The 16,487-nt window shown below is 44.1% G+C and overlaps 1 protein-coding gene across 1 annotated transcript in view; it reads left to right on the top strand.

Moving 5' to 3' along the window:
* Positions 1-16,479, top strand: part of LOC109300451 (rho GTPase-activating protein 20-like) — a 69,505-nt gene extending 53,026 nt beyond the window's left edge. Inside the window, exons 3-15 of the mRNA XM_019521086.1 lie at positions 777-947; positions 1,584-1,733; positions 3,553-3,594; positions 4,163-4,247; positions 5,174-5,251; positions 6,431-6,497; positions 8,705-8,893; positions 9,555-9,730; positions 10,025-10,186; positions 11,453-11,562; positions 12,469-12,658; positions 13,315-13,432; positions 14,550-16,479. Coding sequence (XP_019376631.1) covers positions 777-947; positions 1,584-1,733; positions 3,553-3,594; positions 4,163-4,247; positions 5,174-5,251; positions 6,431-6,497; positions 8,705-8,893; positions 9,555-9,730; positions 10,025-10,186; positions 11,453-11,562; positions 12,469-12,658; positions 13,315-13,432; positions 14,550-16,285 — 3,274 coding nt within the window. The 3' untranslated portion in view covers positions 16,286-16,479. The remainder of the gene's footprint in view (positions 1-776; positions 948-1,583; positions 1,734-3,552; positions 3,595-4,162; positions 4,248-5,173; positions 5,252-6,430; positions 6,498-8,704; positions 8,894-9,554; positions 9,731-10,024; positions 10,187-11,452; positions 11,563-12,468; positions 12,659-13,314; positions 13,433-14,549) is intronic.
* The last annotated feature ends 8 nt before the right edge of the window (positions 16,480-16,487 follow it).

The raw sequence follows: 16,487 nt of genomic DNA, 5'->3' as shown, positions 1-16,487 counted from the left end.
GTAACTTTTCTGCCGTTAGGAAGTTCACTGCTGAGTTTGCTTGATGTGACTGCTCCCAGCTTCCATTGACGTACATGGGGCGCTTTTAACAGCATGTTTGAAAGCAAATGTAACTTTTCATATTTAGAGGTACTGGAATTATAAACTGAGAACCTACTTGGTTGGATGATGAAAGTGCCAGGAACAGAAGAGAGGGAGGCTCCTGGCTGCTCAGATGCAAGTGTTCAGTGACAGTGTGGGCAGGATTGTTCAAAAGCCTGTAGTGTGGGCTTAGCCCTGCTCCCATAAAAGTCTGTGGGGGTTTAACTACTGAGTCCACCAGCAGCTGACTTGGGCCAACAGTATTGAAAATCCCACCTATCAGTACAAATATTTTTCAGTCTTATTGTTTTCATAGGACCCTCAAATTATGCTATCGAAGAAAGAGTAGCAGAATCTGGCCCATTACAGTCCTTTCCCTGCAAACTGCTTAATATATAGCTTTTATATAGCTATATCTATGACATCTCTATATCCGTGTTTATAGGTATAGATCTGTATAACCTTTATATATCTGTATCTAGAATATATCTATATATACTGAGGTTGGGGAAAGCAAGAAAATGGCATTTTGTGCATTTTCATAAGGACTCCACTTTAGTCTCAATGGTTCCTTGCTGGGTTCAACTAACATGCAAGAAGAAATTAAGCAAATTAGGCCACCTATGTATTATGTTATCAATGAAGTCTTAAAGGAAAGGAAATAACTGCACAATGTGATGATATTTTTTCCCCAGGGAAATTACAGTTTCCTCGTCCCATCCAGATAATGGGCTGCCAACCGGGGCTTTTAGTAGCCCTAATTCTGTTTTCATCCTGGATGAGCGCGTACAGCTAACTGTGGGACTGCAGACCCAAGAGAGACACTTGTTCCTCTTCAATGACATGCTGATCATCGCCAAGTCAAAGTAAGAGGATGCCGACAAGCTTCACAAGGGTCATGTCTACACATCCAGTGAAGTTTAAGCCAGGACTGAATGCAGTTGTGGGTCTGCGCACCAAGAGAATCATATTTTTCAAAGACAACATTACATATAACTTTTCCACCTTCCCCCTCCCCCCTGACCCCAAAATATATTCTACATTCTTTTTGGCACGTCTCGCTTTATCACTGTCTACATTTCCACACAGTAGGCTGATCTTATCAAAGTGACCTTGCTTTTACTTCATGAGGCTTGACGAAATGCCATGGCGTTCTTTCCATGGTTGAAAGTGAGTGTAGAGATCAAAAAATTAACTCCCTTTTTGGCCCTACTCTTCAGCGCCCCCCACCTCCCCAGCCTAATAGGCAAAAACTTATGGGGTAAATTCTGATATCAGTGCTATGGTGTGGATAATAAACAGTCTGAATCATAGAGATCTGCCATCCGCCTGCACACATTGTGCTAGTGCTGAAAGAGGGGAGGCCCAGGACTTGGATACTAGTGGAGTCAGTTCTGAGGCATTAACAGAAGTGATGAGGGATGGTTTTGCAGTCTTTGCATGGGCTACATCTGACTCTAGGCTGTCTCATTAGCCTAAGCAATCTGTGGTTTGGATTTCAGGTCTTCCTCAAGCTTGAAGCTGAAGAAGCAAGTGCGTCTCAGTGAAGTGTGGACAGGCACCTGCCTCAGTGAAGTGACGGAGAAGAAAATGAGTCCAGAGCATTCCTTTGTCATTGGCTGGCCCACCACCAACTGTGTCATCACCTTCAGGTATCACAGTGCAGTAATAAATTCACTGTTTTGCAGCTGTCGATAAGCTGTATGTAGACTGAGAACTAAATGATGGCAAAGGGAATAGAAATCTCTGTTCCACAATTATAGGAATTCTCCTATAGCCCTAGTGGCAGGGGCCTATGTAAAGAAAGATGATCCAATAGTTAGGGCTCTAGCTTAGGGCTTGTGAGACATGGGTTCAAGTCCCTGCTTGGTTACAGACTCTCTGGCAATTATCAAGGCACAAACTGTCAAAGCTGTTTTGGTGTCTGAGTTCCTGTGAGCTGCCCTTGAGGATCTGGTCCTCAGTTCCCCTATGTGATGTGTGGATGCTAATACTTTTCTGCTTTACAGGGATGCTGTGAACACAAATGCATTCAAGACTATGAGTTGCACAGATAAAAGTGGATAATGGATAATGAGATGTGTACCACTACCTTAGATGGAACGGATTTATGACATGTAAATCCCATCCAGGAAATGCCAGTGGTTCAAATGAACTAAATTGTTCATTTCTGTACCCTAAATATTGCAAAGAAACTTCCCCTTCCCCTCCCTGTCACTGTTCCTTCCCCACCTGCACAGTCTGCTTTAGTCAACATTTTTCCTGGAGTACAGAAAATATGTAGTCCATTTTAAAATTCAATACTCACAGGGTAGCTCCTACATCAGTGGCTCCAAACCTCAGGACATGACCCAAATCAGAGTCGCAGGAGGTCCACCCCTCACTCTGCCCGTCCCACCTGCAGGGCTCTCCCAGTGCACAGCCCGCGTGGATCTTGCCACTGCTGCCCCCCATGACCCCAGCCCAGCCCGGGCTCTGCTGGCACCACCGGGCATGAGTGAGGCGGTGGCAGAGGCAGAGGCAGGGGCAGGGTCGTGACCTGGATCTAAGGTCACAGCAAAAAAAGGCTGGGAGCCACTGTTTTACACACTAAGCGCACCTTGACTCACCAACTCATCACATGGGAATTGAGCATAGCTGGACCCTCCTGAAAATTACTCCAGGCAATTCACTAAGTAAACCCTTTTTGCCCACAGGCATTAGCCCTGCAGCTGTTGTCATAACAGTCCTAGCACTTTTCATAGTTAGGAAAAGGTGAATCTGATGGTGAAAACTGCCAGGTGCCAGGCCTAAATCCTTTATCCCTACACCAAGAGGTGCCAGTCAGCGCAGCTATTGTCTGTGCTGTGGACAGGTGTCTTGGTGGAAAACACACTGGGACTCTCAAATGCATCTTGTACTGGCTGCCCCATCCCTTCTGAGTACCTGGGATGCTGCCTTTAGCTTCCCTTTGCCATGTGCCATACACTCAAGTACTAGACAACTTAGGCTTCTAATGCAAGGGTGGACATTTTTTAATCTCAACTCTAGCAACCGTGCCACTTCCCCTGCATCACAAAACATGTGGGATGGATATTGCCAGTGAAGGCTTCTAGGAACTACAAGGAGAGGAAGGGAAGTGATACTAGAAAAAAATATCAATTAAAGGTCATTACAAAAAAGTAAAGAGCCACGTGACTTGTTAAGTCCAGCATCACAGAAAGATATTTGTTCCTTATCTGAACACTTCTCAGCCCAGTCAGGAAATCCAGCTCAGCTCGTCTACTGCTAGGGTTTTATTAGTATTATTATTGTTATTTCTTATTCTTGTTAAACTAGAACAGAACCAGGAAAGGACTGCGCTTTTGTTCCAGGGTTTTACAGGAAGGAACTGAGACTTACAGCTAAATATAAGTGAAGCCTGATAAAGTCTCCAAAAGTTATTAGTCATTCAGCACTTAGCTGATATTATGCTTCCCTTTTTATTCTCAGCTCATCCGAGGTGAAAGAACGGTGGCTCACAACATTATTGTGGTAAGTAGCCTGTCCCTTCTCCTCTGCCTTTGCCATCACTCTACAGTCCTATATAAACATTTGGAGGGAGACAGTAGATGTTGGATGCTCAGCTTTCACTGACCCTTGGTATAGTGGGTGCCTAGTTGCTTTCCACTGCTTTGAAGAACAAGCTTTAGAAAAGAGGCTTTTAAAGTTCAGAAAATCAAATTCCACTAAATGGGAACTGGCATCTTTGGAAAATGGTCTTTTTTTGTAAAAGACTTTTGTTTTACCACAATGAAAGGGCCCTCTCGTCCTTACTCCTTTCCAAACAAGAGCCTAGGATCCCCTCTCCAGTAATGTGTTCAGCCCTGCTCCATCTGCTGAGAGCAGCATTTGTTCTAGTTAGTCCAACCAGTCTCCCCAGTTACTTCCTGGTGCATTGTGAGTTCTTTCTTATCTACGACTAATACAATCTCTGTGAGATTAGTATCTACCAAAGCGTCTAATATCACTTGCTCCTTTTTCTGTGTTAACTGCTACTTTCGGTATGGAGGGATTGCGTGTTTGCCTGATATTTTTTTTCTTTTTTTCCTCTGATGTTTAGGCAAATCAATGAGACAAAACAGAATGAATATCTGAAAGCCCTGAGTCTCCAAATGCTTGTACTGGATATTGAAAACTGTTCTTCTGTAAGTAAAACTAAGAATCAGACCAACACAATCGAGGTCAGGGCAATGGGGGATCTTTGCTCCTGCTGCCATTTCTGGGAAGCCCTTTCTGAAGCATCTTGAAAGGTTGCTGCAAAGTGCACAGTCTTTGGGATCTCCTCTTAGAGAGGTCTCAGTGCAGGTAATTAGGAAGTGTTTACAGAGGGTTAACAAGCCCCACCACAAAGGATAATTCCGGAAATAACTTTTGAACACACATTTTAGTGCGTTTGCTTCCTGCTACCCTTCATGTCCAGCAGTGGCTTCTAGCTTAGTGATTATAAGCATTCATATACCCTATAACTCTTTATTAGCAGTGCCATAGTAGAGGATGATGATCACTGGCACATCCTCTTCAGTTTATCTCTAAAAATATTTTCCTATGAGCAAGTTCTGGGCTTCAAGCCTGGTTCACCTTCATCTTCCAATGCACTTCCCACAGAAAATGACTCCAACATCCCCTTGCAGTATTCTGCACTGTGTTTCACTGCTGTGGTGGCCATGGAGCTATTGGGCTGCTTTTCAACTCTGGCAGCATCGTGATTAACTACCACAAGAGTCCTATGATTTCCATAGCGTGAAACCATTGCATTCAGTATTGGACTGGTAATGGAAGAAGACAGTGAGCATTGTGGTCCCACTGCAATACAACCTTACCTACCAATGGTTCTCCAATAGTCTCAGGTCTGTTCAAACATCCTATTGCTAATAAAAAGACAAGAATGTTCCCAAGCTAAGGAAAACTGTGCTCTCTATCATCTTAAAATGATTTCATATTTAGTAATGGCAGACAATAACCTGCCTAGCCAGAATATTTTGCCTTAATTTTCAAATCCAAGTGACAATGTGACTAGATCTTAGCTCTTCCTTTAGCTTTATACATTTTTCTGTGTATCTTCCTTTCCTAGACTGCTACAGTCAATGTGTCTAATACAGAAATAGCAGACAATGTGATCAAGAAGACAGTTCATCAGCTTGGACTTCCTGTAAGTGTCCATTGTATATGCTGCCAGATCTTAGCTTGGGAAGTTGAGGACGTCTGTTTTATTGAACAATGCAGATGTGATGGAGTCTGGTAAAAACTGAAGGAGACTTGTTTAATCATTAGAACACTAGTATTCCCCATGCTACAGGATGGGCCCATACATCTCTGTATATATAAAGATTTATAAATGCACATGCATATCTGGTGGACCAAATACAAGTCTTATGTAAGTAAATGCAACTTTACTGATTTCAAGGCACTTATACCAGGGTTGATCATGGACTAGACTTTCCAAAGAGCTTTTATCCTAGACACATAATTAGTGAATATATCATTGCTTATCAAATTATTCTTGGACAAATCATTGATAATAGTAATCGTCCATCAGCTACAATATTTAAGAAAGAAGGTCATGGCAATAGCCCAATAGTAACACCAAGACATTAGTTGTGCACCTATAGGAAGCCTTAGTTCTTTATTCTTAATGAGAATTATTTCGTCTATCATTAATACATGCCCAACTTTACATAGAGCTAATCATACTCCTTGCTCCAAGAGCATACCATCAAAGGGAGAGATGAATAGTTGATACCTTTGTTCAACTTGCAGAGTGAACAAGCATGAAATATTATGCAAGTATGCTCTAGTTTCTTTAGCAAGACAATAAGAGATAGGAAATACTTGTATCTGTATGAATTGAAATATCCATGTTCTTAACCTTTCGAACTTGAAGCTAGTCCTGTGTTTCACACCCTCCAATACATAGCCAGTAAACGCTGACATTCCTGGGAAATCTAATGAACTTGACTGATGTTGTTTGATCAGTATGTCAAGACACTTCCTGAATCTGAGCCTTAAATGTGGACATTGGGGAAACCTTAGTTTGGGTTTGCTTTCTTAATCTGATTTTTTTTAAATTTGGATTTCCCATTCCCTTTCTGTCCCCCTCTGAACCTTTCCCCTTCCTCTCCCATGGCAGACGAACTGTTTCTGAGACCCTGTCACTCCAAATCATTCTGCTTTCCCAGAGATTTCTGGCCATTGCTTTCCCTGCCCCTTGGTCTGTTCAGCTGTTATCTCTTTCAATTGTTTTGTGGGCTCTGTCCAGCTTATCTGGTCCTTCTTTCCAGCTCTTGCCCCCATTCTCACATTTCTTTCCTTTCTGTTCCCCAACCTGCAGGGCAGACCAAGTGACTACCATCTCTGGGTGATATCTGGAAAGGATGATCCTGCTTACCCTTTAATTGGTAAGGGCTCTTCCATTTCCTTCTTCAGATATGCCGGCATGTAGGATCCACAGTAATAACAATAACATCAACAACAACAGTGCTGGTGTCTGGACAAGGGAAGCATCTCTCACTCTGCAAGATCTGCCTCTAAGTGCTTGCTGGCCTGTGAAATGATCAACTGCATCAAGCCTGCAAGCAGCAAATATTCATGATGAAAGATAACTGGCCTGATAGCCTCAGGTCTCACACACAAATGGTTTACCAGATTGTACTGTAATTCATTAAGGAAGTCAATCAAGGCTGACCATCTCCTGAAAGATTCAGAAGGGTTTCAGCTCTGATTGACTTCAGTGGCAGAAGGTCAGGACCTAAACCTAAAGCATAACAAGGAATTATATTCAGAATGCTGCTTTTGGTGGTCACAGTGGTTTCTAGTCTGGCAGGGGAAAGGGAAACCTTAAGGCAGGTCTTGGCACACAAGTAAATAAAGGGAAGAAGTGTCTTAAGATGCATGTATAGGTATCTTTTAAGCATGTAATTAAGAGCCCAAAATATTTATCTTCTTTGTTCGTATTTATTTATTTTTCAAAGCATTCCAGCTCACATTTAAGGAAATTGTTTTCCATGTGAGACATCAAGTCCCATTAAGTACACGGTTCATTTCACAAGGTTTTTTGTGTTGCTTTAGTCTCGATACTCACTTTAATCTGAAACTGATCTCACATGGAGACGCAGGGCATTTGGGGCAATGTCCTTTGCGAGCTGTTTATTTGAAAAGTTCCTTTTTTAACCATTTCTGTTTAGATTACAAAAACTCTGGGATGTTAGAAGGAGAATGATTGTGTATATAGGGGACTCAGAGCCAGAACCAGAAGAGATGATAGATCCATAAGTTGATCTCAGAAATACAACAAACTTATTCAAATAAAATCCAGTGTCTAATCTCCTAAATTTGAAACATTAATCAGAGAAAACACCAAAGCTGGAGTTTACAACAAAAAGAAAAAGTATTTACTTATTTTTATTTTTTTTTGGTTTTGCATCACTGGCAAAAACGAGACAGCAAAGTAAGATTAAATGTACAATTAAAATTAGACAGGGTATTTACTTTGGCAAAGCATATGAAACATGTCTCTCCAATCTTTCCCATAGTAATTCATAACAAATTCTATTATTATGTTTGACGCCATGATGGAATCAACGTTAGCGACAGGCTGTTTGGATCAGAGTCAACCCCAACATAATTTTTTATGAAATTCAAAAATCTTTGATTTATTTTCTTTGAGAGTTTTTTTTGTTTTGTTTTTGTCTTTTAATTTGTATTTTAGTATATTCTAGAGTCTTTGCAATTCCTAGCAAAGACCAGAATCACCAAATTATCAGAAGAAATACTGTCCTTCTGGTATTATTAACTATTTTGAAAATCAGCCTGTCTTTGTTCTGTCTTGTAAGTAGAGTCAGGAACTTCATAGAGCCACTGGCAGAGCACAAGGAACCACCCTATATTATTGTGTTGCTCGGTGTCCAGAGCAAAGCTTTCCTGAAACATGTAAACTGCTGATGGTTTATGTGGACAGAACTTTAAAAGCTCAGCCGTCACATACAGCGTTCTGGCCAACATGCTAAGAGCTGATAAGACCTTGCCCACATCTTTTTTAGGTGTAACCATCAAATGTTACCTTTTAAGTGACACCCAATGAATAAGTTTGAATAAGATGCTTCCACTGATGTCCATCAAAGTGTACTTCAGCGTTTTAAAAGAGAGTTCCCTTGGCTGTTGAAGCTGAGATCATTTTTTTCCCTAAGCTGTTCAGAGGTATGTCTCATTGGTGCTGCAGCGGGATGAGCTCCTCTATCAATTCTCCCCCACTGAAGCCTGGGAGAACTTACCTAGGCTTTCTGAGTACATACGTTATTGATGCCATAGAAACCTTGTTATTGTGGAGTTGCTGGTGAGCAACAGAGTGAGTGTTCCCTGTCCCTAAGCTTCAGGGATGCACCTTACCCCTGGCCTAGAGGAAACTGGATCCTGGAGTAATCAGTAGTTCAGTCTTCATGAACTGAGACTGCCAGTGAGAATCCCGTTCATTCTAGCTATGATGGTAGCTGTGTGATGAGGGCATATGACCACTACATCCCGAACCAAGACTCCTAATTGCTTTCACATAGTGAAATTTGTGAGTTTGGATTCTCACTTGGACTTAACATACCTCTTATCTCAACAGGCCATGAGCATCCTTTCAGCATTGTCTTGAGCTCCCTCCAAGACACTGTTGACCAGCATCAAGGTACCAACAACAATACACTCCTGGCTGATGGCACAGAGGCTTCCCCCCTGGACCAGCTTCCCAAGGACAGACAGTGCCAATTCATCCTGAAACCCAAGCCCCAAGCGCCAATGCAGCTGAGGAGAGGTGAGATCAGGGATGATGAGTTGTGGCCCTTCAAATAACTTTGGAAATCTCCCTGTGGAAGCTGCTGATATCCTGTTAGATCATGCTTTTATTTCAAAAGACACTCTGAACTTGAATATATCTGAAGTCAATTGCTTCATTGCTCCCACTGACTACCTGTTGATTTCCATGGTGGCAGGACTGCATTCTTGAGCCTTAGGCCGGCTCTCAGTAACATCTCTTAAGTGGATGAGTAGCACTGAGCAATGAGTTACATTCACCGTGGATATGCTCCAACAACAGATACACCAATGAGGCTGTATTTAACCCTTGGCTGTTTCATTTCAGAAAGCAAGAGGAATGCAGTCTCCTAGGTATTTTCTTACTAATTGGATTACGTGTTACTGATGTCTTGATCTGAGCATGCAATTCTAATAATATAGACATTGCCTGTGAATTGTACATGTGCCAATAGACCAGAATTTTCTCTGAATATTATTTGACCATCTTTAGAACAGATCACATAATGAAAAAAAAAAAAGATTCCCAGATAATGGATTCACTGAGAGATGGAAACAACTAATTAAAGTATTGGGAATTACTGTCCAACCATCTGTGACCCGCTTATAGCACAATAGTAAGGGGAGACACAGGAACAAACAGTGTCTTTTTGCTGTTTCAGAATCATTGCAGAAACATACCAAGAGGAAGAAATCCTTGATTGATTGGGCCCTGCGTCGGAGCACAAGCACTCCCACAGGCAGTCCACCATCACACTCCCCAACGACACCACGGAAGCTTTTTGGCCTGTCTCTGTCCTCCGTCTGCCCTGATGGACTCCTTCCCAAGCCAATTATGGTAAGGGGAGATTTATGCCGTGGGTCCCATAAAATCTATCTACCTCTCTCCCTGCCAGTCATTTCTCAGGCATCTGTAACCAAGACTTGTATGTGGTGGGTGGGAAAATGATTTCCTGTGCTTCAGTACGAACTCTGAATCCAGAAAAAAGGCACCCCCTACATAATCTCCCTGCATCTCCCTAGTAATCTCCAAGCTCAGTGCTGACTAGACTGTACTCCAATTATCACAGGAGATCTGGCATGTGATATACCTAAAATATGGGTTAATATATTGGTGCTGGGCTTTCTCTAGGATATGCTGCTTCTCCTCTACCATGAAGGTCCCTCCACAAGGGGCATTTTCAGGCGCTCAGCCAATGCCAAGACCTGTAAGGAACTGAAAGAGAAACTGAACTCTGGAGATGAGGTCCAGATGGATGGGGAGTCCGTCTTTGTGGCTGCAGCAGTCATCACAGTAAGTTATTCAAATGATACACCTCCTTCCAATTAAAACAGCATGACACAGTACTCCTCGGTTAGTAAGGAAATACTGTGATTCTGCCAAGGGACTGCATTTTTAACTCGACCCATTTGACATACCCCACTCTCATTTGAAAGTTGGTTCCTGAAAGAGAGCATGTCTGCCCCTTCATGAACTAAGAACTGCTGCTTTTACTGGCACAAAGATGCAGAAATTAGTACTGGCCCTCATGCCAGTATCTGGGGTGGGGGTTGTACTTATTAATGCAAAAGCACAGCAGAGTCTCAGGCAGCAAAGGGTTCAACAGACTAAAAGTATGTCTTCATCATGGAGTTAACCAAGCTACATACACCTGAGTTCCCTGAGAATGGTACCTCTCTAATTGCTTTTTCCACACTGGTGCTACACCCACCGATGTATGGCCCAAGCCATTCAGAGCTATGTCCCATTGGTGCCATGGTGAGATGAGCTCCTCTCCCACTGAAATCCAGGGGAACTTATCTATGCTTTCCAAGCACCCTGGGGAAAAATGGGAAGTGCTGGAGGGCCAGGGGCAACTGAGTTCTTCAGCCAGACTCCAGAATGGTCATGTTAGCAGCTGACAAGGCATGCTGGCTTGAATGTAAGCCAACAGCACCAGATTGGCCAGCCAACTTGAGTGAAAAGACCACCATACTTAAGTTAAAGGTTTCTGTGTGTGGCCAAGACTTGAACTAGGAACAACACATGAGTTATCACTCTAGTTAACTTTGTAGTAAAGGGAAACCCTAGTGGGGCACTGATGTGAAACCAGGTGAGAAAAATTCAGGCACCTGAAATTCAAGCACCTGGTTCTTGCAGTGCAGGCTTGGCCTAATGAGTGGAATCTCCCCAGTCCACTCCTTGGTTGCAGGTGATTCAGACTGTTTAAAAAAAAAGGCATATTAAGCTGTGATACGGGATGCCAAGGAAAAAGGAACTTGGGAGATTTAAAACTGGTCTAGGCAAAGCCTTGGCGAATGTGAAGCCTTAGCCTTACCATACTGTGGAGAACAATCCTGCTTCTAGCACAGAGGGTAGATTAGGTGGTCTTTGTTCCACTGAAGGAGAAGTTCCAGGTCTGTTTTCAATGCTGCACATTATGGGAAGCAGGGAGGCCTCGAAGGCATGTATTCGTATTGTGTCTCATTTTTTCTTATGCTTACTGTAAATAAAAACGTATGCACCATGAAAAAAATTAAAAACTGACCAGACTGCTCTGCATATATATATTTAATTCAGGATTTTCTACGAAATATACCTGACAGTGTTCTATCCTCAGACATGCACGGGTTATGGATGGAAGCTGTGGACACAGAAAATCGAGCACATAAGACAGAAGTCATTAAAAGGTTTGTAAATGCTCACAGTGGCTCTTGGGGGTGGGGATGTGAATATGTCCCACAGCATACTTACCCTATTCTAGGAAACTCCTAATATTGCTCTAGGCCATGTCACTGCCCTTGCCTGTTGCCAGCATAGATGGTCAGAACATTTTCATCAAAACAATTTTTTTAAATGAAAGACGTTGATATGTTCAACAAAAAAATTCATGAGAAAATAGTTTTCTGATGACGAGCTCTGATTACCAGAATTTGCAGAGAGAAAATACAGTCATTTGGACACCAGTCGTGTCCTGGGGTATTCATGGAATTAGCTGCTTTGCATGTGCAAAGTTAAAATGATTGCCACAATGGACATCAGAAAGAAAAAACCGTGGCCAGGCACAGTTATTGGGACCTGGGGAGTTTCTTTATTTTTGTCAGATGGGTGCATTGAATGGGGATTGTCCATTAGCACCGGCGTGTCCCATATGACAAATCTCTTTCTCTCACTGGCTCAGTACAGGCTTTTTAAGCCACAAATTCCTTCCTCACAGATCCCTGTAACTTAGGACATAGTGCATGTGCATTATCCCATGGACTACTGGCACAGCTCTGTATATGTATCCTCCAGACGCTCCAGTGCCCCTGCAGGGGAGGTGCAGGGACTAAGGTCAACATTTTCCCAAAAGGCTTTAGTGCCAGTGTAGCTAGGCATTATGACAGGTGTGGATGTCCAGACAGGACTGCCACATAGCTGTAGAGTGGGAGTGACTCAGCCCTATTTGTTGCAGCTAGATCAGACTAGCATGTCCCAGACTAGTTGCCAAAACGCAGTTGTATTTTGGTTTGTAAAGGGGGCTTTAGAAAGCAACTGGTGCTTCCAGGACGAGGTTTTATAAGCAATTTGTTTTGCTTTTTTTCTTTCCCTGGCAGCTTGGTGAATCAGCTCCCAGAAGCCAACCTCCTTTTACTCCGATACCTCTTTGGAGTCCTGCACCACATTGAGCAGAATTCAGGAGTGAATCAGATGAATGCCTTCAACCTGGCTCTCTGCATAGCTCCCAACATGCTGTGGCTTCCCAGTCCTACTGGGCCCGAAGAAGAAAGCAGGTCTACAAAGAAGGTAAATCCTCTTTGTGGGATTCTGCCCCGATGACTTTCCTTTCCTTGTGCTACCTCCTATGAGCTTCATTCCTCTTCAACCTAAAAAAGGAATATAAAAGATTAGCCACATGTACAAATTCATATGGAGTGGTGTGGCCACCAAGCTTCTCCAGGCATGGAGGCGCTGAGAGAAGCCATTATCTGCTGTAACAAGTGGACTCTTCTGGACATGCTTTTACAGGGAGTGGCTGGGCGTAAACTTCTATCCAGCTGGGATTAGGGCACTGGTACTCTAGCAGAAGCTTCTAATAATGGGTGGCATCATTCTGCAGAGAGGAAAAAGTTCATTACCACAACCAACTCAATAGGGACTGGGTGTTTCCAATCACTTTTGAGATGACAGCAATAGTAATTAGGATCACAGAATGTGCCGTATCTGTATCTGCTCTCTCTGTTCATCCACGCAGTCCAGTTTCTTGTCACTAATGCACCGTCTTTCCAGTATACAGTGGTGTTTCATTGCTTTTTGAGCCAAAAAAAGAAACTTCTCTATTAAAATATGTTGCTTTTCTGTTGACAAACACACCAACTTGCCACCTTGGGCAACTTTGAATCGCCCAGTATAGCTGAAAATGTTTTCTTTGAAATGATCTAAGTGACTTCTTTGTTTGGCAGGTGGCCATGCTAGTGCAATTTCTGATTGAAAACTCAGCAGAAATTTTTGGAGGGGATATTGCATCGTTGTTTCGAAGACCAGACAAAGAGAAATCAAAAGGCTCAGAGGACTCCCTAGGTAAGTCTGTGGGATGGCATATTCCTGGCACCTCTCCAGAAATGTCTCATAATTCGTAACAGTGGTCAAAAACCTCTGGAAAGGAAAACTACAGTTCCCATGCTTTTATCCAAGGGACACTAAGGAGAAGAGGACTGATTTCCCATTACACTTTTCCCTTTGCTCCCTGCCTATGTCACCCTGGAAATTGGAGGGCATAAGCACAGTGCTGTGCACACATCCGTGCCTGTCTCTTCCTTCATCCTCATTACCTCTGCCACTGTTCTGAACTATTCTAGTCCTTCCAGTTCAAAGGGATAACCAGCAACTATGTGACTTGTCGCCAAAATACTCATACCAATCACAGGTCCACAGTAGCCTGTTTAAAATGAAACAGTTCAACTAATGTCTCTAAACTTAGACCTTGAAGATCAGAAGGGATCCAAGTGCCTCTACTATACACACGTACGTTGGTCTAATAATGACAAGTCTTAGAGGCAGAGTTCTGAGGGTCTGTTCCCAGGTCTGCCAGAGACTTGCTGTGTAACCAGGAGATGGCTACTAGGGCTGTGTGAAATTTTGCCAGCTGTTTCGATTCAACACTGTTTCGACTCATTTCAAGCTCGAAACAGCAAAATCGAATTGAAACTAAGGGCTTTGAAACAGTCTCAAAACAAAAAGAGGCTAGTTGAAATGTTTCAAAAGCTTCAAAATGTTTCGAGTTTCGAAGCAGCCAGCAGCAAGGTGGTGGGAGACAGGGAGAACGAGGCTGCGCTCCCAGCAGCAGCCAGGAGCGCAGCCCTGGCTCTCCCTGGCTCCCGCTGCTGGGCTGCGGGAAGCTGATCACAGTGCAGGGAGCCTGGGCTCAGTTCCCCTCCCAAGCACTGCAGTCGGGCTGGGGAAGCGAAACAGTGAGGCTATTTCAACTCAGAATGAAATTCAGAACAAAACGCTCTTCCGTCCAAACCTCAAAACTGAAGTAGAAACAGAACAGTGCCGTTTCACCCAGCCCTAATGGCTACTTCTCTCTGCACCTGATATTGAACCCACTGTAGTTATAAATATTTGTAGATTATTATCTGGTTTTCAATAGAAGTGCACAGTACGAGTTTGCATTCTCCCCGTGTGTCTTCCCCAGGTACTAGAATGGCCCAGCACGATGATTCATCCGATGAGATGGAGTTTGGTGCCTGCGATCAGGAAAGACCAAAGCACCAGCCAGTTCCTGAAGCAGACATTGTGTTTGACCCATCCGGTGATTTGTTACTCGATGAAGAGCAGGAAGACTGGGACTTGTTTAGTGAGATCGCAGCCTGCTACCAGAGCAAAACCAGGAAAAATGCCAGTGCAGACAGCTATGACCTTCTGGAGGAGGAGGGCTCCTTCTGCTCCATGGGCTCAATACGCTCGCTGAGCCCAGCAAGGGATCGGTGCTCATCTGAGCCCAGTGTCTGTGTCAGCTCTCAACTCCCTGCCCAGAGCCACGAGCCAGTAGCCCGCCAGTCCAGCTGCGATGCCACCATCATGCACAGTCACACGGACTACATTCATAGGCTGAAGCAGCTGCAGCTGGAGAGCCAGAAGCTGATTGATGAAGGCCTGAGTCCCAGGGTTAATAAAACCAGGCCGAATTTCTGGCGCTCACCTCAGACTGGAGCTAGGGTGAAGAAGCTGAGCTTTCAAAAAAACAGTCTGTCCAATAGGTCCAGCTTTTCCAGCCTGTCCTCTACCACCACTTCTCCCTCTGCCTCCTCATTAAGTTCCTTAGACAGTGCTTTCTCCTACTGCTCAGAGTCTTCAGCCTTCAGCCCCACAGATGTCTCCTCCTTGCCTTTCATGTTCGGCACTTCTGCCAGGCTCTACGCCTTATCTCCAAAGGCAGCAAAGCAGTCCCAGAAAGAGTGGCACAAGCCCTTAACCTCTCCTTTGCCCTTGAACCCTTGCAATTTGGACTCTTGTAATGAGTATGAGCAAAAGGACATAGGGTGCAGCCATAGCACTGGGGAAGTAAAGGGCTTTACCCCCATCAATGGAGGTGCCGTGGGAAGCTTGCTAAATGAGAGTGGCAGTGAAGGGGAGGAAAGAGAGATGGGAAGTACAGGGCTCTCTGGACAGGGTTGTCACACAAGAAGTGAAGGTTATTTCAAAGAGTGTAATCACAACGCAGGCCATGGCACCCACACCCAAGACAGTGAAAGCTCCTCTGCAATCAGCCGGCAAGTGCACAGAGAGAAATCAGTGAAGCACATTGAAATAAAGGGCTCTGAGGTGTCCAGACAGGAAAGCCTGAAGCGTACCAAGATAACCTTTTACATGGCCCCAAATACAGAAAGTCCAAGGGGGTCTCCAGTAGAGCAGGAAGAGAAAGGTTTGGCTGTGAACCTCAGCACCAGCAACTCAAGCAGCAGTGAACAAAGCGCCTCCAGGAGTCTACCGACAGTTAGAGTGCAGATCCCCCAGACAGTGTTTTACGGGCAAAACACCCCGTTGGTGCTGCAGTCAGTCTCCAGGCGATACCATCATGAATGGACCAACCACTCCCTGCAAGCAGAATACAGTCAGGTTGGCCAGAACACCTCCCCTCCAGAGGAGCTGGCAGAGGAGGCACAACCAGAGGCACAGGCCAAAACCCACAGCAAAAACATCAACACCTTCAGTCACACCATCCGCATCATCCTCCCTGCCTCCATCCGCAGCACCGTCCGGGAGTACTTCAAGCATGATGAGGTCAAGGCCTGCCACGCAGCAGAGGCAGAAGCTGTGGAAAATGAGCTCATCCGGAGCAGGGTGGAGTGGCTGAGGAGCCAGCCCCGCACAGTTGCATCCTCAGAGGAGTGTGATGCAGTGGCGTTCGCAGAAGAGACGTTTGTCTAGGAAAAATATGAGTGGGAGCTGTGACTGCTGACTCTCTCCAGCGTGCTGTGGAGCTTGTTCTATAGAGGCATGACCGAGGGGTGAAGAGCCCAACAGGCTGCATGGGTCAATAAGTCTAAAGTGATGAGATGTGCAATTCATGTTGGAGTTTGGGTTTGGTTGCTGTTGTCGTCGTTCTCTTTTTTTTTTTTTTTTTTTTTTT

Source organism: Gavialis gangeticus, unplaced genomic scaffold (assembly GCF_001723915.1).
Source record: "Gavialis gangeticus isolate Ggan-Ray unplaced genomic scaffold, GavGan_comp1, whole genome shotgun sequence".
In the NCBI taxonomy this organism is placed as follows: Eukaryota; Metazoa; Chordata; order Crocodylia; family Gavialidae; genus Gavialis; species Gavialis gangeticus.
Note: the sequence above shows the minus strand (reverse complement) of the source record. Positions and strands in the feature narration are given on the sequence as shown.